The 23,806-nt window shown below is 44.1% G+C and overlaps 1 protein-coding gene across 1 annotated transcript in view; it reads right to left on the bottom strand.

Moving 5' to 3' along the window:
• Positions 1 to 23,806, bottom strand: part of ERGIC3 (ERGIC and golgi 3) — a 352,380-nt gene that overhangs the window by 12,717 nt on the left and 315,857 nt on the right. The window contains exon 11 of the mRNA XM_085619066.1: positions 1,454 to 1,590. Within this exon, the coding sequence (XP_085475192.1) occupies positions 1,454 to 1,590 (137 nt within the window). The remainder of the gene's footprint in view (positions 1 to 1,453; positions 1,591 to 23,806) is intronic.

Here is a 23,806-nt window from a genome sequence, read left to right as displayed (position 1 = left end):
GAGGGGACCATTTAGAGATTAACAGATACTGAGCATCCAGCAAATCTAGGTAGATGTCGTCTCCACCCTATTCAGACTGCATACAGGAGGGGGAAAAACGCTTTAAATCGGGCAGACTGGACATCTGCCTACTTTTGGCGAATGTCCCATATCTGCCAAACTCTAAATAACCCCCAGAGTCTTCTGCATCATGGATGGCTTTGGAGGCAAGGAAGACCAAGAAGAATGCCAGTAAATCTGCATTAGTAAAGGGCTGCACAGCAGGCTGGATACATTCCCCGGGCCCATGTCAACCTAGGGAGCATATAATGTCCCGCCTGCCAGTCAAACTTTTCACTGCTCTCAATCACCCTCCCCAGTGTACTCTCTCCCAGTGCAGAACAGCAGTTCTTGTAGACAATTACTTGGGAGTAGGAAGCAAATGGCTGTGTTAACCCTCTTTCACCCCATAATTGGGAATATTGCAAGGAATTCCAACGATCAAATCTAGATCTGCAGTTATTCCTCATTCCAAAGGGTCTAGTTTGTAATTGCAGGAATTGTATATGGAAACTCCAGTTGGTACCAGCAATTCTGACTGTCTGGAATGACTACATGGAACTCATCATGGCATGAAAATGGGCCCTAAAAACGTATAACTGAAGTCAGACAAATAAATTAAACAAGGCTTTCACTATATGACTAATATAGAATTCAAAAATGACTGTACTGTTTGTCTTTGTTTCTTTTTCATATGTCTACACTGTGGACATGCACAGTCTGCAGACATGCTTGGTGGCTCACGTGCTCTTTTGATTCACTGATAGTCCAGCTCTTCATTTCAGGGGCAAGTTAGGAGGGGGAGGGGGGACGGGGGCAAGTTTTGGGTTTTGTGCTCTCGCTCCATGAAAGAGTTTGCTTCAGCATGCACCTTACACCATGTACTATCCACCAAAGAAGAGGACCAACTTCCCTCTGTATCTGCTCTTGACCTCAGCACATTTATAAAAAGGAGACTGCTAGAAGTTTCAGGCCAAAAGTAGAGACTTTGGAAGGGGAGATGGCAGGAAATGGTGAAAAAAGAGAAAATAAGCACAGGTGATTTCAGGATCCATTCAATCTTGAGTTTAATTTAGTCATTTAGCTCCAAGCGCCTCTAAAAGTATCAAGATTATGATAAAGTTGAAGGCATTTACATTTTGGGGGGCGAGTGGTAGGGGGAAGAGAGAGGATTATGAAGTCTGTGGAGTACCCCTAAAATCTTAGCTAGACCTCTCTAGCTCCTTTTAGTGTATTTCACATGTGCTATGGACTTTAAGATTGATGAAGTTTCAAGAACTAGAGGGTATTTCTGTGGTTCCATATGGGGCTATCTGGGCTGTACACTAGGGCAGCAACAACAGAAATACTTCTTTAATTCCATCATTACTAAAACTAATATTGAAAGAAAAACTTAAGTGTACTGCATATTTACCTTTGTTTTTCTGTAAGTTTGACCATCATTGGGGACAGTTCATAAAGCACAAATACACCTGGCAACCCTTGATCTCCAATGATGCCATTGGCAATTTTCTCATGTCGTGTCACTGAAAACTGATTTGTTCTCACCACCTAGGAATAAAAAGAAGACATCAAATATGATTATCACAAATATCAGACCTGATTATGTCCATCTTTCCCTTCCAAAACATTTTAGGGCAATTTTGTCAATTTGTCTCCTTTGTAAAGAGAGGTGGCAATTTAGTTAGCAGTTAAAGTGAAGGTAGAGATATCATTTTCAATTGAAAAAACACTGAAATATGTTATGGTTAGCTACATGATCATAACCCAATGTACTAATCATGCCCACACACAGGATGTCATAGACGGCATCGCAAATGGCATCATTGGTTACATCGCATATCACCTCACCAATGTCATCAATGAGTATATGGATGGCCTAAGCAGTGTAATCCTGCACCAACAAAAAATGTGGATACAAAATGCAACATTTCTAGGCACAGTAGTTTTAATTTCACTGAGTCCTACTCTAAAGGTGAAATGGTTATAAAACTCATAACTGGTGAGATGAATGGACTAAAAATTAACGTCTGCCTTTCCACCTGCTGATGAAGTAGTGGGAAAGTAAAGCAGATGTAAGAGCCTTTTTGTGTACTGAGAATAAGGCATGAGTGCTGGGCTTGGCCAAAGGGCAGGCCATACACTTAACACCTGATATTCATGGCCAAAGACCTTGTTAGGTAGATATGTACACATAACTGATGAGCTTGGCCGTAGGTGAAGTGACATGATAACAAAATGTGCCAGCAATTACGAACACGATCAGTAAATAACAAAACATACACAAACAATTACTGACCCATTAATGTCAAATTTGCGAAGATGGGTGATGTCACCAGTGATGTGTGAGGTTCATGGCTGTACGTGATGATTGTGCAGCTAACCATAACTTGAAGTTCATTGATGATGAAAATACTTCACTTTAACTATTTTTTCCAGGTGAAATGTATAGGTGTTACATGCTTGGGAGTTTTTAATGCAGAATTCGGTTGTTCTAATATCCATAATTTCACAGAAAGATTGTTATTTCACAGACAAGACATAATTCCGGTAAAATACAAAGGTATGTAACAATTAGAGACCTATTCTGCCTTTCTTTCTCGTCAAATAATTTGCTCTAGGCATGACAGTGCATTTATATAGTGCAAATACAAATCCGCTTTACACAGCGTCACCACTGCCCTTTGCTGAAATATAACACCATTTATAAAGCTAAGCAGAACCCCAACATTCTAATTGCAATCCAGGCCCATAAATAACCGACGACATCCGCTTCCTCCCCAACCAGGGCAAAACTGTAGCCCTGATTCTACTGGACATCTCGCCGCCTTCGACACCTTCTCCCACCGCACCCTAATCACGACACTCCATGACGCTGGCATCCGCAACAAGGTACTGGACTGGATCCACTACTTCCTTACCGGCTGAACACAGCGGGTCAGACTACACTTGTTCCTCTCTGAACCTACAGAGATCAGCTGCGAAGTGCCACAGGGCTCCTCCTTGAGGCCCACCCTCTTCGACATCTACATGGCCCCCCCGCAGCCCAACGTCAGAAGCCTGGACTCAGTATCGTCTCCTACGTCGATGACACCCTGCTGATACTCTTCCTCACCAACAAACCCACAGCCACCAGAATGAACTTTCACAGCGGAATGAAGGACATTGCCACTTGGATGGAAGAAAGCTGCCTCAGGCTCAACTCAGGCAAGACCGAAGTACTCATCCTGGGACCCACCCCCCCAGCTTGGGACGACTCCTGGTGGCCTGCCACATTAGGAACCCTTCCCACTTACGGACCACGCATGCAACTTCGGCATCATACTGGACTCTTCACTCACAATGAACCGCCAAATCAACGTAGTATCCTCATCCTGTTTCCAAACGCTCCACCTGCTTCGAAAAGCACTTAGATGGATCCCCACAGAATCCAGAAAGACAGTCACACACGCACTCATCACCAGCAGACTCGACTACAGCAACACACTCTATGCCGTCATCACCTAGAAACAGCTCAGGAAACTACAGAACGTCCAAAATGCCCAGCCAGACTGGTCCTTGAAATCCCCCGCCGCAACCACATAACACAACACCTCTGACAACTCCACTGGCTCCCAATCAACAAGAGAACCAATATGAAGCTCCTCACACATGCCTACAAAGCTCTTCAAGATGTAGGACCAGAATATCTGAGCCACCGACTCCTATTCCACACACCCGCCAAACAACTCCGCTCCACCAAACTTGCCCTGACCTCCGTCCCACAGATCCACAAGACCAGAACCGGAGGAAGATTCTTCTCCCACCTCGCTGCCAAGACCTGAAACACCCTGCCCTTCTACCTTAGGCTATCCGCATTGTTGACCCAATTCAGGAAGGACCTCAAGACCTGGCTCTTCGATTGAACCTCCACACCCAGGTGGATCAACTCAAAACCCCCAAGATCTGATAATTTAAGGGCAGCTACAGCTTACAATGGTATGCATCCCACCACACTGGGGTGGACTCTACAGGCTCGGTAGTCATAGACCTACGCTTTTTTGGAAGCTCTGTCTTCTAGTAGCTTTCATCTCTCACTCTTGTGCAGAGTCCATGTATTATTACACTTGGTGGTTTTCAGAACTGCGTATTTAGGTTGCTTGGACTACTCCTCAATTGGCTCCATTATACTTGAGGTTTTAGGGAATTCATGTTCCAGTAGGTCGCAGCCACTAAACCCAAGTGGGCCCCATTATAAGTTGGCTACACTTTGCGTTTTCACCCTGGTGAAATGACCAGGTGAAAAAACATCTGCAAATGGAAAATAATGTGCAGGAATCAGTGTAGAAGAATGAACTCCATGTTATTTCCAATTTGTCAAGGGCAATCTTGCAATGACCTGGTATTCCTGCAACCCAGAAGTTCCAGGTGCAGGAATACCTATACAGCTTTCCTGCATCTCCTGTAACCAGCCTCCTTACATATGGTGGTTTTTGAAAGCCCACTTTTTTCTGGATGGATTTCCACAGACAGACTTGGTGGTTTAGGGAGATCTCTCTTCCAGTGTTGCACCCCCCCCCCCTCCTGGGTGAATTCCATTAGACTTGCTTCCTTGAACTTGTGGAGTTGTGTATCACAGGAGAGTTGAACCTACCAACTCCGGATAGCATATACACACTCAAACAAGCCACATATCCCAGATCCTCCCTTTGGATTCTTTTCTCTGGTGACTAACTCCTATCTGTCATTTGGGGTACTGGGGTGGAACATAGTCTGCTTATCCAAGGTACCTGAACACACCATTCAGTAAACTGCACCCTGTAACTACCAGGATATCAATTAATGAAAACATACTTAATCAAAGAACATCTCATAACACCAACTTCACCTCCTTCTAAATTCTCTAGAAATCTGTGATTTGTTGACTGACCATTTCATCCAAAAAGCAAAGGAACCTTAATCCCACTTTCGGACAGAAGTAACCAATGACTCCTCTCCCTTTATCACCATTACTAAACCCTACTCACACTGAACTACGACCATGAATCCCATACTTCACTTCGGCATCAACAAATGACATGAGTGACCAAATAAAGTCCTGTAGCAATACAGACTCTGCAACAGATCTGTGTTCCCCAAAAACCTTGCCACAAGTGGTAATCGTTTTCTCCCTTTCCCCCACAATCTTTTACACTGCTCTACAAATCTTCTCATCAAACCTATACTTAAGATGCAAATGCTTGACCTAATGGATCCATCAAACTACAAACCAACATCCACCAGACTATTCTTAAGAAAACCTATTTAAAAAACAGTCTTTGACCAGATGTCAACTTCTTGAGAAGAAAAAGCTTCCTCTTCAACAGGAAAACAGAATTACAACCTAGCTGAGGCACCAAACTTGCCTTGAGAGCTATCTGAGAAGATCCACTGTCCTCCTTCTGGACCTCTTTTTCACTTTCGACACAGGGAATCATTAAGCACAACTGTTAAGCATAAGCAAGCCAGTGCATAACTAAGCATAACCCTACACTAAGTGACCCTGGACCTCATAATACTATTTTTGACCGGACCACTTACTAAGTCAATACCAGAGCATTCTATCATGTATGGACTTTGACAAAAATGTTCTTGCAGATAAGGCTAGGATCAAATTGGAGCTCAAATGTCTGCACTTCAGTGCAGTCGACTCAAACTCAACCTCCTTTCCTGGCTAATCTCTTCAAGCTATTCGGCAACACAAGAAACCTCATGAACAAAAACAACCTTCTTCTCGAAATTCTAGATTAGAAAACCTCCCAAGCATTGCATGAGACTTTTTCTGGAGTCAAATCTCTCTTCTTAAACTCTCTTTCCATTATAATCAGGAACAGAGTTACTCTTCAGTCCTTCCATCGCCACCTCAAGACATCTTTTCAGACTGTACTTCTCTCGATGATCTAACCCGATTTGATTGCTTGTGTACAATTGCTCTCTCCTTTCCTCCACATAACTGCAGCCTATTCCGACACTCCTACACAGGCCCCTCACTCCTACCTGTTCCTTCCGCCCTTGTTCACTTCTGTTTACCCCTCTGTCTGTTCAGGTTTCTAGTTCAATGCATGATCCTCTATCATTCCCTATTCTTTGCTCCCACTTTTACCTTCTAACCCCCCGTTTACTCTAATTCTTGTTTGATATACAACAGTCATGTCAAGAATATTGTTGCTTTGTAAAGCGCTCCTATGCCACTCGACACTCATGAGTTATATAAAACTGCTAAATACATTTTTTTTTTAAAGGTATCATCCTTTCTAATTTTTGTTCAGCGCCCTCCACCTCTTGAGAGAGTGTCCCTCAAGGCTCCTCTATCACCCCTTTTCTTTTTAAAACATACCATAGCCCTCTCGTGGGGTTGATCAACTTGAATGTGTAACACCCAACCTTATCCTCTCACAACTACGCTGATCCGCAGATCACCCTAACAATGAAATACCACCTAATCTGCATAACTGTACCCTCCAGTAGCCCACCACTGGAAGCAACAAAACCATTTGATGAAACGGAGATTCGCACCTACGGATTCTAGTCAGAACATCGCCTTACAGGAACATGGCATAAAAACCTTAGAAATCCATACACATTTTACAAGGGAAGAACGTGGGAGGATCATGGACTACAACCTCTGTCTTTTAACATTTTTTAACAAAATGCCCAAAAGAGCCTCCTATATCAGCGCACAACCCCACATCATTCTTCCTCTGGGATTCCCATAGACAGTGCAAGCCAAGATAGTGGTAGTGTTAACACATCTTGATTACGCCAAAGGCCTCCACATTGGAGCCCCTCTAATACCCACTTCGCAAATCGCAACAAATCCAGAATACTATAGACAAACAACTTCTACTCTTGCGTAAATGCAACCACATTGACCTGCCCTCCAAACTATAAAATGTCTATCAACTACAACTGCATCACTTCAAGTATAGGCATTGCAAGACCCTGGCGGCAACAAGATTAATGTGTGCACCGAAACTTATATAAAACACTCAGAATTCTGCACAAAGTCTACTCAATACATCCACACTTTATAAACCATAAACATACAAAGTACCTGCTAACTACACTAGTTAGAAAGTGATATGGGCCTCATCAGGGGTATGAAAAGGTACTTAAAAGATACAAAGAATACAATATGGTTCCACTTAAAAATATTTAGCAGTCAAGGTGTTGAATAATTAGTATGTTGTGGGCACATTTCTGCCATGCTAGGTTTGCATAAAATCTTACCTTTAGCATTTGCTAACTTTTATAAACGAGAGATGTAATTATGACATGAAAGGCATCTGCTTAATCTAATAAATTAAGATTGCTAAATCACTTAACCCTTTCAACTTAAATTCAGTTTAATATGCTTAGCATATATATTTCAGGTGTACACACAATCAAGAAAAACTGCAGTTGTAGGTGTGATTATAAACTGAGACCTACAATTGTATGTATATTTAACCACTATTGCCCTACCCCCTCTCTCCCCGGGAGTGTTAACAGCAGTTTAGTGGCCTCCTTGCAACTAAGTGCCAGAAACAAAAGTATGCATGGACAGTTAAAGGGAAATTAGCAGCTGTTAACACCTGACTTTGTTGAACTACGATAAGAAAAAACAGGAAAAGAAAGAAAGTAGAGTAAACAAATAAAGAAATACTGAAAATAGGTTGGTCATCTTTAGGTTAATGTCTTGAATTATCGTCTAAAAGTACCTATCCTGTGCAGTAGATTTGTGGCTGTACAGCTTTAAATTTCACGAAGCACAAATAGCGAGTATGGCGGTGATGCATAATTACATTATGATCAGGGATTTCTGCCTAATAATGCAGCCCTGTTCTGCACTTGAGTGGGACCATGAGGATGTGCCTAGTTACATGCATTAATTGGTGGCAGTCAGAGAGGGGGAAAATAAGACAGACCAATCCGTTCAGCAGAGCTGTTACAAAAACAAACACAACAAAGTCAAAACAATTACCAGCAATAAGCCTTATTGGGATACAACTCGCTTGCCAAGGGTAAAGTAAGGCCGTGGTTAAATGCCTAGACTGCATGTCATAGAGAGAAAAACAACATTGCAGGAGATACAGGAACTGCAATGCAGACGTAACTGTGCCTGCATAGTGATCCCACTAGCATGGTCTTTGACAGGGGTCTGGCCCAGCCAATAAGCAAAGCCATTAAGAAGCATCCCTACATCAGCATGGGGTGAGTTAAGGGACCATTCTCCAAGGCCCTGTCCCCAAACATACTTTTCAATGTCACCATAGGGAGTGGTCCTAAAGAAAGACCTACAGCAGTTCAGGGTAATCTACCACCTATCGTTCCCGAAAGTTGAACCTGCCAATGACTGGATCAACCAAGAGCATTGCTCAGGGTCACAGTGCTTCCTTGATGACGTAACAGACTTGGTAAGCAGTTCTGGATCGACACCACTAATGGCCAAAGCAGCTATAAAGTCAGTCCTACAGCTGGAACTGGGGCCCCCAGGTAGCATTCACTTACAAGCTATCAATAATACTTTTTTGACAAGCTCATGCCGAAGGGTTGCTCTGTTTCAGCCGCATATTTCAAAATTTTCTGCACCCTCCTAGAGTGCCTCGTAAGGGACCAACACCCCAAAGGCAGTATACTACATTCGTTGGAGGATATCTAGTTTGTGGAAAAAGCAGTGCCGAAGCCTCATATTTGCCTACACACAGCTTACCCAAAACATTACGAGTACCATTGGCCAATGAAAAGAATGAAGGGCCAGACACAAGATTGACATACTTGGGTATAGAAACTGACTTGATTTTGGGGTGTGCAGATTCTTACAAGTTAAAGCTAAGGGCTTGAATAAATGCATAGACAACATGTGCCATAAAGAGAAAACAACATTGGAGGAGATACAGGAACTACTAGGCAGACTTAACTTTGGCAGCAGGGTGATCTCCACTAACAAGGTCTTTACCAGGGGTCTGGTCCAGACAACAAGTGGAGTCATAAAGAAGCATCACCACATCAGTCTGAACACAAGGGAATTCCAGGACTTGATGGCGTGGCAGATATTGCTAGCTCAGTTCAAAGGTATCCGAATCGGACGACAGTCCTGTGGTCATATATGGTGTTAAGCTTATGGGCATGAAGTAGATTTGCTGGTCGGACAATTGTGCAGTGCTACAACTGATAAACGGAGGCATGGAAAACTGCCCATGGGTGTTGCAACTGACGGGAAATCTGGTACCAATACAGCTATGATCAAATATTGTGAAAAAGGCTAGACGTGTCACTAGGACCACAAATACAGCTGCTGATGCCCTTTCTCCATTTTAGATGTCAAAGGTCAAGTGACGGCCACCATTCACAGACAACAGATGATGGCATCTCCACCACCCAGAATTCTGGCATTTAATAGATAAAGCAAATACACTGTCCAAAAAGAAGGCTCATGGGTTTTAAAAAAAAATAAAAAATTTAAATTTCTTTATTAAGATTTTTCACTATTTCATCAAGGGTGTCAGCACAGATAAATAATATCAACAAAAAACCACAGAAATGTGAGGTTTGAGGCAAAGGTAGAGGCCCAAGAACAAACAGATATATAAGCAATATGAGAAAAATCAACAACTGAGATACAGTAAAACTCAGATGAACCATTTATCAGAAGCACATTTCATGAAGCACTGAAGTTTTGATTTGTTTTGACCACTTTATACCAACATCAAATAAATTTCCACCCCAATTAACTTAAATTATTCAGATTCCTTCCATTTTATTAAAGGTGCCCAAATATACCTTCCTAGCAGCTTCGCTTTCTTTCCCTTTCTTTCATAAATTGCTCTCTCCATTGTGTATATAGAAAGTAGGCGAGCCAGCCATTGCTGAAAGGTAGGGGGGGGAGAGGGTCTAACCAAGCAGAAGCAATATTGATCCTTAAGACGGCCATAGCAACAAAAAGAAATCGGTAAGCGATCTCATTTTGGTTTATACTACTTATTCCTAGCAGAATTAATTCCGGGTTTAATGTAGTTTTTACCCCAAGTAGGCGATCTAGGTATTCCATAATTAAATCCAGCTGCCCCTGCAGACGAGGGCAAGAAGCAAACATATGCAGCAGATCTGCTTCCAATCCCCCACATCGGAGGCATGTAGTTCCTGGTAACCCACCCCACTGTGCTATTCTGGCCGACGTGTAGTATAAAGAAAAAACAGTTTTAAAATGTTGTGCCTGAAGCCCAGCCAAACATAAAATCGACTGACCCATCTCTAAGGATTTCAAAAGTGCACCGGGGGCAGCCCCCACACGCTCAGCCCATTTAGCCTCATGTTTAATGAAGTCATCTTGTTTTAGATTGATCAATTCTGCATAAATCAGCTTAATCGCCCTCCTAATCCTGCCTTGCATAGTGTCAATTATTATATTGCAAGCAAACCCACAAGCCCCCCCCAATTGTTTTACAGAAGAAGCTGCCAGCTGTAGATATTTTTAAAAATTGCCTCTTTCCAGCCCAAACTCCTTCTGTATATCTTTAAATTGACGAAACCCTTGCTTCCCAAATACATCCCCAGCTTGTCGGACACCCTTAGTAGCCCATCCTGCCATGATCTTGTCGGAGAATATCTCCGGAAACGTGGGGTTTTTATATAACACCGTATAATGATTGAGTTTCCCTAGTCCAATCTTCTTCTTTAACGCCCCCTGGATCTTGAAAGCAGCTATCAGCGTCTTAAATTTTGTCCGCTTATAATAGCTAGGCTCTGTGAATTTAAAGAAGCAGTTATAATAGCTAGGCTCTGTGAATTTAAAGAAGCAGTTCTCTGCATTTTCGCCCAATAATAATTTGTAAACATCCGGGAGATCGGTTTCCCCTTCCCTATCCCCAGGACACGACCCTACCAGTATCCCTATATATTGCAAGGCGGCCGCCCAATAGTAACTACGAAAATCAGGAACCGAAAAACCACCCTTTCCCCGTGATAAAGACATAAACCGAAGAGCCCGCCTAGTTTTCCCGTGTGCCCAAATAAATTGATTGATTAAACCTTCTAAAATAATAAACCAGGATTTTGGGAATTCCAAAGGGATTGCCCTAAACAAATACAATACTTTCGGTAAAAACATCATCTTGATGACATTACATCGTCCCACGAGAGAGAGATGGAGGTTATTCAGTCTGTCAAGATCCACCCTCGCCTTCCTAATTACTGGTTCCATATTTTCAGCCACCAGTTTCCCTAAGTCTGAGGTGACTCGTATACCCAAATAAACTGCTGAGTCAGAGACGCGGGGATCTTCAAAGTTAATAGATCGATTCTTTACAACTTGGGTCTTAGATTTATCAAGTGCATACCCAGTGAATATACCAAACTCTAGCGCAATTGATTCAACTGTTTTCAGCGCCAATTGTGGATCTGTGGTAATAAGGGCCACATCATCGGCGTAGGCGAGGACTTTAGATTCGACCCCCTGACTTACGACTGGACGGATTCCGTTGCTAGCCTCAAATAATCGTATCAGCGGGTCCATATAGATAGCAAACAGCAGAGGGGAGGAAGGGCAACCCTGCCGGGTCCCCCTCTGTATATTAAAAGGGAAAGTATAGTTGCCATTAATCTTCAGTCGAGCTGTGGGGGCCGCATATAGCACTTGAACAGATTTAATAAACCCCTCCCCCAGCCCAAACTACCTCATTGCTTCCCAGAGAAAATCCCAGGAGACCCTATCGAATGCCTTTTCAGCATCTAATAACAAGACAGCCATAGGGTCTCCTGAGATGCCCGTTGCATCAAAAAGGGTGATCACCCGCCGTATGTGTTGTTCCGTGACCCATGGTAAACCCATGTTGGCAGGGGTGAATAGTTTTTTTAAAAATACCATTTAATTGCGTGGCCAAAATTCTAGAATTTTTTTTTACATCGCTGTTCAATAGAGTGATTGGGCGATATGAGCCCGGTTCTCTAGCTGGTTTATCTTTTTTCAAAAAAACAATGAGAACTGCCCCCACCCATGATTCAGGAGCAGCCCCCCCCCCCCCCCCCCCCCTTTGAGCTAACAGCATAACCTCTATAAGATCCAATCCTATTGAGTCTTTAAAAATCTTGTAGAATTCCAACGGGATCTGATCAGGGCCGACGGCTTTTCCAGAAGGCAAATCTTGTAAAGCACCCATTATTTCATCTTGGTAAAACCCCTCTCGAGTTCCTCCCTGTCTATAGAATCAACCTTCTGGATAGATACTTTATCTAAATATTCGCGGATACCCCCAGACGCAGCGACTGATCCTCCGGTATATAGCTGCTGATAAAAAAGCCTAAAGGTCTCTCGAATACCTCCTGCGTCTGTGATAACCTTCGTGCCAGAATCATAAATTTCAGAAATCTCCCCAGCTGACACTTTTTGCCTGACTCTAACAGCCAGAGTATGTCCCACACGCTAATTGAATTCATAACAGTGCTGTTTTTTAGACAGATAAATCTCAGCTGCTTTTTTAGCAAGATGATCTCCTGCCTCAGCCTTTTTAATAGCCAGCTGTAATAATATTTTATCTAGCACTTCTCCAGTGCTAATGGCCGTGGCTAATATTTCCTCAAGGTTATTTAATTCCTCCCTTATTTCAAATTCCCTAAGTCGCTCCATCTTTTGACGACGCAAACTGAAGCTTATAGTCTTCCCTCTCACCCAGTCTTAAAAGCAACCCAGACAATTCCAACCCTAGTGCTCCCCCGATTAAAATCCCAGAATTCCTTAATCCATCCCTTCCTATAAACAATATAATCAGGATCAAATAATAACCTCCGTTCAAAGGTCCAGCAAACATTCTTCTTTTCCATCAACGTAAAATTAACAGTCAAAACTAATGGGTTGTGATCTGAAATAATACGAGGGTGCCTCTCAATCCCTAAATTAGTAATAAATTGATTGGACACAAAAAATAATCCAGGCGGGAAACCACTTTATGCGGAGCAGAGAAAAAGGTGATGCATGATTCCGAAGGTTTCAAATAAGCCCATGCATTTATCAAACCATTATTACAGACTAAATTAGATAAGGCAAGACCAACTTTTCTCTTTTTTCCTGAATAATTACTTCCTTGAGTGCCCCATTCTACCCCCAAACCACTGATGTTAAAATCCCCGCATAGAATAATAGGAGCAGGCCACATTGTCAAGCTGGAATCTAAGTTTCCTATCAATTCCGGGTCATCACATGTTGAGCTGTACAATGAACAGAGTGTAAATTTAAAATGATTAAGCAAGCATTCACTCACTGCCCACCGACCCCTTTGATCTACTGACTTTTTGAGAACCCTCACATCATTCCTCCGAGTAAGAATTGCCACCCCCGAGTTCGAGAACCCTGTGTGGTATGTGCCAACAGTTTAAAACCGAGCTGTTCCATTATGCGAGCTCTGCTCCCCTCTATATGTGTTTCTTGAATACATAGAAAGTCTACACGTAAAAGATTTCAACCAAATTGCTGCCTTATTCCTCTTATTCTGGTCATTGAGCCCACAGATATTCACTGTCAAAACCCGCAAATTCAGGTCTTAAGATTTCTTAGTTCCTTACAATAAACCCATTTTACTGCTAGTCCATCGGACCCTGCCTTGCCATTCATGCTCATTGTACGAGCCTCCTGAAATAACCTGGCCAAGTCATCTCGAATCCAATTCTGCTGCCCCTTTACTAGCCTCACAAATTGAAACACCTTAACCTGTGCTGAACCCACACCACCCCCTACAATAAGAACCCTGGATCGTCCCCCCCCCCGCTCACCTCCCTTACAGGCAATTAGGTCCAACATGACCTAAATATGGCCGGGAAGACTCCTACACAGAGAGCGCCAGTACCCCCCCCCCCCCGAGTATCCCCAAGAACAGCCACTTCAAATACTGCAAGACCAAAAAGAAAACATCCTTAAATCAAACTAACAGGTAGTGATGAGCCCCACCCCCAGCCCTCAATTTTAGCAAGAATATAAGCATTGAACTTTGCCCCCAAGCCCTGTGGCCCATACCACATCTTTGGTCAATTGATTATTAATCAAAACTAGGTTTTTTATGCATTTGTACATTTATCAAATTGGGAAATATTTTATCATCTAGGAGAACACATCAGTCCTTTCCTGTATCACCCTTGTCCCTTTCAGCTACGTTGGCCAAAGCCCTCACCCCTTGTGATTCTGTTAAATCAATGAGAAACTCTTGGGCTTTTATCTCCAAGAAAAACATTTTAACCCGGCCCTTATGGATAACTTTGAGCCGTGCAGGAAACAGCAAAAAGCCATCGCAGCCTGCCCCTTGAAATGGGTTAATCAGCTGACGTAGCCTCCATCTCCGCTCGACCGTTGTGTGGCAAAAATCAGCCGAGCGAAGAAGGTATGCCCCTCTACTGTTCTTTTGGAGTCCGGTCTGGCTCGGTCGATAATTGCCTGTCTTAGCAAAAAATTACCAATGAAAATCAGTATCGCTCTAGGTCGGTCACCCTGACTTTTGGGCTGGGTTTTCCTAAACATTGGGAAGCAATGTGCCCGCTGCACTTCCATCTCCCAGTTCCAATGGGCCAAGTCTGGAAAAGCAGCCTTCAATAGCTTCACAACGAAGGCCAAAATGTACTCCCCCTCCACTTTTTCCTCAAGGCCCAGCAGCCGGACGTTATTTCGGCGCTGCCGGTTCTCAAAATCCTCGAGTTTCCAGTCCACATCCCGTGAATATTTTTCCTGAGCAGCTTTAAATATATGCAGTTTCTCAACCTCCTCCTCCACGGCAACAGGTTGTGCTTCTACATGGGTTATCCGTTCGGACATATCAGAACATAGCTTGTTCGTCTAGCGAACTGCCCCTTGAAGCTTCTTAGTAGCGAGTTGCGATCTCTTACTCTCCTGCCGAGCCTCTCCCTGCATTTCTTTAAGAGTTGTATAGAGTCCTCTTTGCCGTCCTCCGCCATATGGGGCTCGGCCCCAGGATTTGCGCGTGGATCCAGCTGCTTTACACTAAGCCACTTGCACAGGTGGTGGTCAATGGCCGCGTCTCTGACGCCTTTCCGCTGGGTCGAGGGACTAGGCAGGGTTGCCCCCTCTCCCCGCTCCTATTTGCTATGGCTCTCGAGCCATTGGCGGCGTGGGTGCGACAGGATCCGATGATCCGTGGCCTTAGGTGGACGTTGGAATGGGAGGATCGCATATCCCTCTATGCGGACGATGTGCTCCTCTATCTCGCCTCGCCGGCGCGCTCTATCGCCTGTCTCCTCAACATATGTGAATCATATGGTAGTAGGTCTGGATACGATATAAACTGGGAGAAATCCATCTTATATATGCTCCGAGGCTCCCCACCGCGGCTTCCGTCAGGCTGTAACATTCTACTAGCTAACGACGGGTTCAAATATCTTGGCATATACGTCACGGCCGACCGGGACAAATTTGTCGCGGAAAATCTAATGAGGCCCCTCCAACGGCTTCGCACCGACGTTAAACACTGGCGCACATTGCCGCTGACATTGCTTGGGCGGGCTTCGCTCTTTAAGATGCTCGCCCTCCCGAGATTCCTCTATGCGCTGCAAAATACCCCCTTCCCCATTGCACCCTCCTACTTCACGGCGATCAACGCTGAGATCACTCGTCTCCTCTGGGAGGACAAGTCGCCTCGCATTGCCCTCCATAAGCTTACCAGTGGCTGGTATGATGGAGGTATAGCCCTCCCCGACATGAAGACCTATTACTGGGCGTCGCACCTCATGGTTATTAACCAGTGGCTCCATGTGCCGGGGGATGACCCCGCATACCGTATGGACCGTCAACTACTTGGCCCCGGAGGGGTTATGGGAGCCCTGTACAACCCAAAAAGGGGTCGCGTTCCGGCGGGGCCCGCAGCCCATACCCTCCGGATATGGCACGCGGCGCAACGGGCGATGGGATGGGCTGGAAAGATTACCCAGGCAACGCCGCTTTGGGACACCAGGCAGCTCGGGGTACTTCGCACTACCAAGGGGTTCCACCAGTGGGATCTTATTGGTATCTCCAGGGTGGGAGACCTCTGGCGCAAGGGAGAGGTGATCACTTTTGCCCAACTGCAAGCGGACTACGACCTGGCGGACACCGAGCACTTCCGATATTTACAAGTTCAACACGCTCTTCAGGCGGCGATACCACGTGGGACTCGGCTCCCTGAGTCATCGCCCTTAGAGGACCGGCTCCTCATGGAGCATCTGCTCCAGAGGGCGACGTCCCTAACGTACCGGAAGATACTAAATAACCGCCCGACCCTTTTTCCGCCCTCAAGGGGAAGTGGGAGGCAGAACTTGGAGAATTTGATGAGACGGACTGGAATTCCGCGCTCTCATCCCCCAGGGAGGTGGGCATATCTTCCAAGCTCAGACTGGTCCAACTCAAAATTTTGCACCGCACATACTACACCCGCACCCTCCTATTCAGACTCCACCGGGTGGAGTCCCCGCTGTGTCTCAGGAACTGTGGCCACGAGGGGACCTTCTTGCATACCCTCTGGGAGTGCCCTGTCGTGGCGACGTATTGGAAAGGGGTGTTGCGTATTCTCTCCCAGGTAACAAAAATTCCCACGCTGCCGGAACCTCGGCTGTGCCTCCTTAATGTCTGGGAACAGACGGACCACAAGAAGGTGACCCAGCTTTGGGTGACTTTGGGACTCATGCTCGCAAAGCGTAACATAGCCCAGAAATGGGGATCGGGGCTGGGGCCTACCCTGACGCAGTGGATCCGAGATATGGACCTTGTAATGGTGACCGAAAAAACTGTGTATGTCCATAGAGGGTGCCCCAAGAAGTGGTCCCAGGTCTGGGGTGGATGGAATGTATACCGGGGAAATATCTGTGAGCCCCCACCGGATGCAGCGGACTCGGATCTCAGTGACCAGGATTAATGGCTCCACTGCTGGAGATGGGCGGGGAAGGGAGCGATGGTGTGTTGTCATTGGGCTGTTTATTTCTCTCTGTGACACCGGTACTGTCATTGCTCCGGTACCTTGTAACCCCTGTATGCCTTGCCTTGCACTATACGAGTGGTGTTTGTTTTTCTGTTTTGTTGATAAACCCAATAAAAATATTTAAAAAAAAAAGAGTTGTATAGAGTAACTCCAGTGTCAGTGGTGGAGTTGCACTGCCTGGATCGTTGGTTCCGCTCGTACCTATGTCTCCACCGAGCCCGCTACCAGAGCAGGCTCAGACGTGAGTCCCTTGCTCACTTTGCCACTGGATTCAAGCAAGCCTGGCTGAAGACGGCTGAAATGCCAGAAACCGGTCCTAGGAAGCTTGTTTCCGGTCCAGGGAAGACATGGCTTGGCAGTTCGGGCTGGACTGTTCCAATGAGGCACAGGGTCAGACTGATTTGCATATGGCCATGTCTGAACTGGGGTGGCAGAGTGGGCTAAAGAACGGTGATGGATTAAACCCAGATCAGTTGACCGGGGGTGAGTGCTTGCAATGTTCAACACTCCGTCCATCATTTCCTTTGGTTTTTGGCATGAAAGACAGCCTGATTTATTAGTCATTCCTATATGGTAAGCACACGGCAATGAGCGACAAGAGGACACAAAGACAGGCCTAGCACTATCAAAAAAAAAACTACATTCGCTAGGCACACCGGACATGAATTGGAAAAAGCTTGTCCTCGCAAGGACTGGGCACAAGAAAGCAGGCCAAGCCAGGCACTCCTATACCCTTGGGAGGCAACGACTTACACGCTTGGCAGGGGAGTTACTTATTGACATAAAGGATAGTTTGACTAAAGTGGCAAGCCAGGTACAATAGGAATGATCTGGTCAACAATTATTGCTAGGTTCGGTCGGAAAGGGGCTGATTTGCATATACTGCACTAGAAAAGTCCAGAAGAAAGATAAACATAGCCATGACCAAGTGCTAATCAACCTCTAAGTCCCAGGGTTCTTTGGCAAGGATTGGGTTCACTGTCGGTGATCGGCATATTGATGTTCACGAGCTACATAGTGGGTACCCTGGAGCTTGCAGTTTGCACATAGGGAGGCACAGGGACACCAAAAGTAGAAAGTGGGTAGACTCGAGGACGTGGTAGTAAAGACAATCAATGCAAAATAAAGACCACCCAGCCACAAAAATGGCCCTGAAGAGGACAGCTTTATAGTCTGCTGGCTCTGGGACACCAGGCAGCAGGTCTAGCTACAGGAGACAACTGTGCAGCATCCAAAGACAAATACAGCACTTGGAGCCCAGGCTGGCTAAGGTGAACCATAACCGACAGGCTATCAGTTAGCAAGTTAGGCCGAAAATCTGTGCAGGGCAGATCACCCAAAGAATACCCAAGTTCAAGGCCTCAAAGACTACAGAACATAAAAGGCAAAATGTCAACAAAGCTGAATATTCTAACACCTGGTTCAACAGCATGGCAATGTAATCAAAGCATGAATTCTTACGGAAACTGATAAATGATTTAACACCTGTGAGAGGACTTTCTTAAATGGTGTATTATATGAATACATCTGCAGTCATGTTACGCCAAAGGGTGTCTCAGCAATGGCCTATTGGCAAGAAGGGGGGGGTTCATGGCAGACTCTCCGGACAGTGTGGGATATTTATAAAGGTGAATGAGAGTAGCTGTGGGTGTGACTGGAGTGTGGTCTCAACACAGGATAGTGGGCGTGGGCGGGTGGGTATATTAGTGGCATTACAGGAGAAGCTTCACTGCTGCTTGGTAACCCCACCCTCAGTCATAAACATACCTCACTTCTTTTCTGCCGCAGCACCATTACCACCCAACCGTGGTGTTTTTTCCCACCATTATACTCCTGCATGGTCCTGATGTAAAACCCCTGGAAGGTGCAGTTTTACAATTGCAATGTTATCCCTTGTGGTAGACACTTATGGTCAGGGAAGGGGTTGGGTACAGCTTTTAGCTCCACCCCTGGTCCTATCCAAGTTTTCACTCTGCCTCTCGGGGGCACATTTAAATAGTTTGGAACAGAAGCCACAGTTAATGTAAGTTTCAACCAACAATTTGGGGATTGGTCATTTTCTTCAACATGGGGAGCATTGACATGGGAGTTTAACTCACTTCTGTTCTAAATTGCAGTCTTCTACGACGGTCAGTTCAATAACGGATTAGCAATAAATACTAGCGAGCAGGTTTCTAGGTACTACATTAAAATAATGATAATTTTATATTCATCAAAGGCCCCAGAGATACGCCTGCACTGAGAGCACCGGAGCAGCTTCACAGAGAAAAGTATCTCAAATGCATTTTATTTTCTCAATCCAAAAGCTGCTTCACCTAATATATTTGCAAATTGACTCTGCACAGCTAAAAAAAAAAAGCTTGGCAACATTAGTAGCACAACTGCGGGCGAAATATAATTCAAATAATGAATGAAAATCTGAGACCAAATAAACTTTGCATTACGAATATATTAAAACAAAATAATTTTCAGCAGGACCTAGCATTGCTAAAAGTCGTCAAAGGACAGTACGAATTTATGTTAATTATGTAAGCGTTTTTATTCCCACTGTGTGCACAATTTTAAAAGCTAGTTTGCACTAAACTGATGTTCTAGATACAATTAGGGCCTGTCGAAAAACAGCAGCAGTAGGCATTGTAAACGGTATGATTTAGACAGTGAAATATACTGGAATACCTGCTAAAGGTATATTTTTTTGTAACCAAGCATTAGAATTGTCTAGGATGTTACTAGACATAGTTTAAGGTGTCAAGATAACGTTTTTGCACACGTGTTATAAAATTAGGGTTTACCATAACTCTGTGAAAGGTAAATTAATTATGAAATACGAAAGGCTGGATGTCATTGGTTAAGTTAAGGAAATATTCAGTAACATGTTTTAATTTCTTAAACACTTGCTTACTAAGTACATTTTTATGTTCTTTTAAAACAATTTCAAAAGGGATTAATCATACACACATATATAAATATATCATAAAAAAGCGCTTCAACACCCCATCAGGGGTAACAAGCGCTATATAAATACAAACCTTTTTTCCTCTTCTATCCTTCTGCTATCATTCCGAATCCAAATACCTGCCTAACCTATCCACCACTTAAAATTACTTGCATGTTTCACTATGCTAATCCTCTATGGGTCCCAAAGTAGCGTGCTACTCTCCGAAAATCCACGCCTCGTCTGGGGTAGTAAGCGATAAATATATTTATTCAGGACGACTAACAGACAACAGATATCTTCGGGTCGAGTTCGTGCTATATAAAACTCCCTAGCACAAATGTATCTAACATTGTCCTTATTCCTTCCCTAGCCTCTCAACACATCTCAAAATAAGCCTGGTCTTCAGATCCCAATAGCATTCTCAAAGTAATGAAATAAAACCTACCATCAAACACAATCGATCTAAAATATCAGTGTACCTAAATAACAGCATGTAACTCAATGTAGCAGCCACATTCCCATCCATCCAGAAATCATCTTTGTCCAATAATCTCAATATATACATCAATAATTTTTTCGTTGTGAGGTTCGAGCTCATGGGTAGAACCCAAATAATATACATCTATCAACCATCTGCAGAACCCTTGAGCCTGGAGTGTTTTTACACCCTTCTGGAAAGCCCTAAACTCGTTCTCAGCTTAATAACAGTGCTGCTCGGGGCGTTGTCTCATCCAAGATGGCGTGACCGTCCGAGGCTTCGACGGACTAAGGAAAGTACGTCGCAATTTGTTATCGTACGGCACTTGCCGAGGGATGAGATTCACGGCGTCTCTCCGTAAAGCAACAGTGAGTCGCTGAAACCTTTGCAGAGTCAATGCTACAGCATTTCTAGGGCCATAACGGCCCCAGTGGATTTCTCCTCACAAGTAATGTCGAGCCCGCCATTATGAAAGGCGAGAGCGCTCCCTTTTATATGGAAGCAGCTTTTTCCTCACAACATTGTGTCTCCGTTTCTTGAAACAACTTCAAATAGATCATTTTTCACTTTTTTTTAGTGACATTTTTTCTTTATCTTCTACCTATACTGTTATGCTGCTGACACATCAATAGGAGAAACATGACATTATTTCATTGGATTCCTTATTTCTCGCGGTGACTTATTTTGGTAAATATTCCATTTCATTATGAGTTGGCTAAAGTGATAATAAGCACTAATTTTTATTATATGGGTACTACCCACTCAGATAACGAATTTAATCCTGCGATTTCTTGATTCATTCTGTGACCTTCACTTTTCTTTTTTTTTTAGAACTGTGGCCTTACTTCCCTCACTTTGTGACTCAACTTGGTTACATTTTTTGATGGTTTTATCTCATGCTGATACTTCCGCAGTGCTATACATATATTTTCTTCTCTTTCTTATATATGGGGAGATTAAAAAACCTTAAGCTTTCAACTCCTACCACACACACTACTCACTCTGATTCAGATTCTGCTTGCAACAATATGGAGGACAATCCTACTCACAAATCTGACCTCACAGCAAGCACCATTCCAAAGTCGCAGCTTTCTAGCAAGTTATCCGTGATTTTCACAAAGCATCCTAAAAAAGACCCTCAATCACCAGTTCAATCTTTCTCAGCATCCAATGTGTGCTTTAAAACCTTTTATGGAGGAAACTAATAAGACTTTACAATATTTGGATGACAAATGGGCTTCTCTGGACTCACAAGTACTAGTGGTGGGGAAAAAAAACGGAAGCTCTACAATTCACCTACTCACGTATCTCCTCTGGAATCAGAAATAACTCTCCTCAAGAAGCACACTGAAGATTTTGGGAAATCGCAGAAATAACCTTTGCATTTATGGTCTCCCTGAGAACTTGGAGGGCTCTAATCCAACTGTTTATTTTCAGACTTTTCTACACCAGCTTCTGGATATGCCTGCCTCTACTTCATTCAACATCCAACGGGCCCATACGCTTGGTACCAAGATCTCAGCAAAACTGCGTGGAGTTATGTTCTTCCTACAATATACCGACCTCCTTCAAGTCTTGTCGGTTGTTAAGTCAAAAACCAAATTTCTTGGGCAGGCCACCGACTATATTTTTCTCAGGATGTAGCTAAAGTCACTGTGGATCGTCTGCATAAATTCCTTGATTTGCGTCCTCAGCTGAGGTCTATAAATGCCAGATACGGACTGATCCATCCCTGCCTTTTCAAGGGTACTTATAAGAAGAAGACTACTACTTTTGAGGATCCAGTGGCACTACAAGAATTTCTTCAGCTTCACGGAGCAGAAGTCATGGACACCTCAAAGTCTACTTGATTGTTATTTTATTCCATCTTGCAGAGCTGTTTTTCCTATTTATTTAATTAATTTAGTGTTAATTTACAGGATTTTAGTGTACTAGGTCATTGTTTCTCCTCTCTCTTTTCGATCTTATTCATATTATCCTATTTTCTTCCTAATACAGGTGTTTTTGTTCCACCCCCCCACACTCTCCATATGGTCACTTTTATGTGTTGACTCCTTCCCATCCAAAGTTTCCCTGCTGTCCGATGAAGTTCGAATGCTGTTGTAGCCGTCTTCGGGTGTCGCCATACCCAATTCTGGCTTGTGTACTGTAGATATTTTTCTCAGTCGTCATTTGTATGAATTGTACTGTCTTTTAGTTTCCTGTTTTCTCTTCCCTTTCCTGGCTTTTTTCTCTAAGATTCCTTCCACTATTTCCTTCTCCCATGTTTCTTCTTCACAATCAAATGCCTAACTCCTGTGCCTCTTTTTCCTTTTCTATACTGTTTTCTCACTTCGTTCTCAATATTGTAGGCATATTGTTTGTTCATGTTCTTATTTTCATGTTACATTCCGAGTTACTATCAAAACCAAAGGGGGGATACTGTTCCTATTGCATGGTGCAAATAGTCACCATTGCATCAAGGTGCAAAAAGTCACCTATTGATTAAAAAGGAAAAATGAAAGAAGAAAAGGAAAAGGAAAGAAATCCTAGGTAAGAGGGACCCACCAGTGAAGTGAAAGGACACATGTAGTCCTCTGTTGCCCTCACACACCCCAAGGAGTGTCATGCTTCATCATCGGGCGTTTGCTCCTCGTGGGGCCGGCGCTGCAATTCCCCACGGGTCCCCCGAAGGGTCTCTTTGTCGGAGATCTTTTAGGACTGCCGGATGGTGCATGCGGGTGTGTGGGGTGGGGGTCTAATGAGGGTCAAGGTAGTGCGTGCATAGTGATGAGTCGGTGTATAAAGGGTAAACGGGCAGTAGTGGTAAAGATTGTATACCCTTCACAGACTAGACTCCTGTGTAAAATCTTGCCCCTGCAGCGTATTATGCCTGGGTGTGAGCAAGGTCGTAGGTCAACATGTTTCGCGCCTTTGTCGCCCATGTGGTCGTTGGCGCTTCCTCAGGACCAAAACTGTAAAGTGCACGTGAAATAATAATTAAAATGCCCTCTAAATAAGACAGGGCGGGCAGTGAGCCTGTATACCTATAAGCTGGCTGCAACTGCATGATGTATACCGCTCCTGGTCGATGCCTTCCACTGACAAAAGTAGTTCTTCTCTGGCTCGAGCTATGGACGCCCGCGCAATGTCGGGATTTTTTGCCGGGATGTTGACTCCTGTCCACCTACCCCGTCCCTGCGTCTGCCAGTTATGAGCCATTCCGAGTTACTACATGGAAGATTAAAGGGCTAGGTAACCCAATTAAAAGGCAAAGGGTTTTATCCCACCTAGCCAAATTAAAAACGAACATTGCATTACTTCAGGAATCACATCTTTCTGAATCTGAAGCGTAAAAATTGAAAAAGTGTTGGGTGGGTAATGTAATTACTTCTCCTGCTTTAGGTAAGAAGAATGGAGCTCTGATTT

The sequence above is a fragment of the Triturus cristatus genome, chromosome 7 (genome assembly GCF_964204655.1).
Source record: "Triturus cristatus chromosome 7, aTriCri1.1, whole genome shotgun sequence".
NCBI classification, from domain to species: Eukaryota; Metazoa; Chordata; class Amphibia; order Caudata; family Salamandridae; genus Triturus; species Triturus cristatus.
The sequence above is the reverse complement of the archived record's forward strand: the minus strand, read 5'-3'. Positions and strand labels throughout refer to the sequence as shown.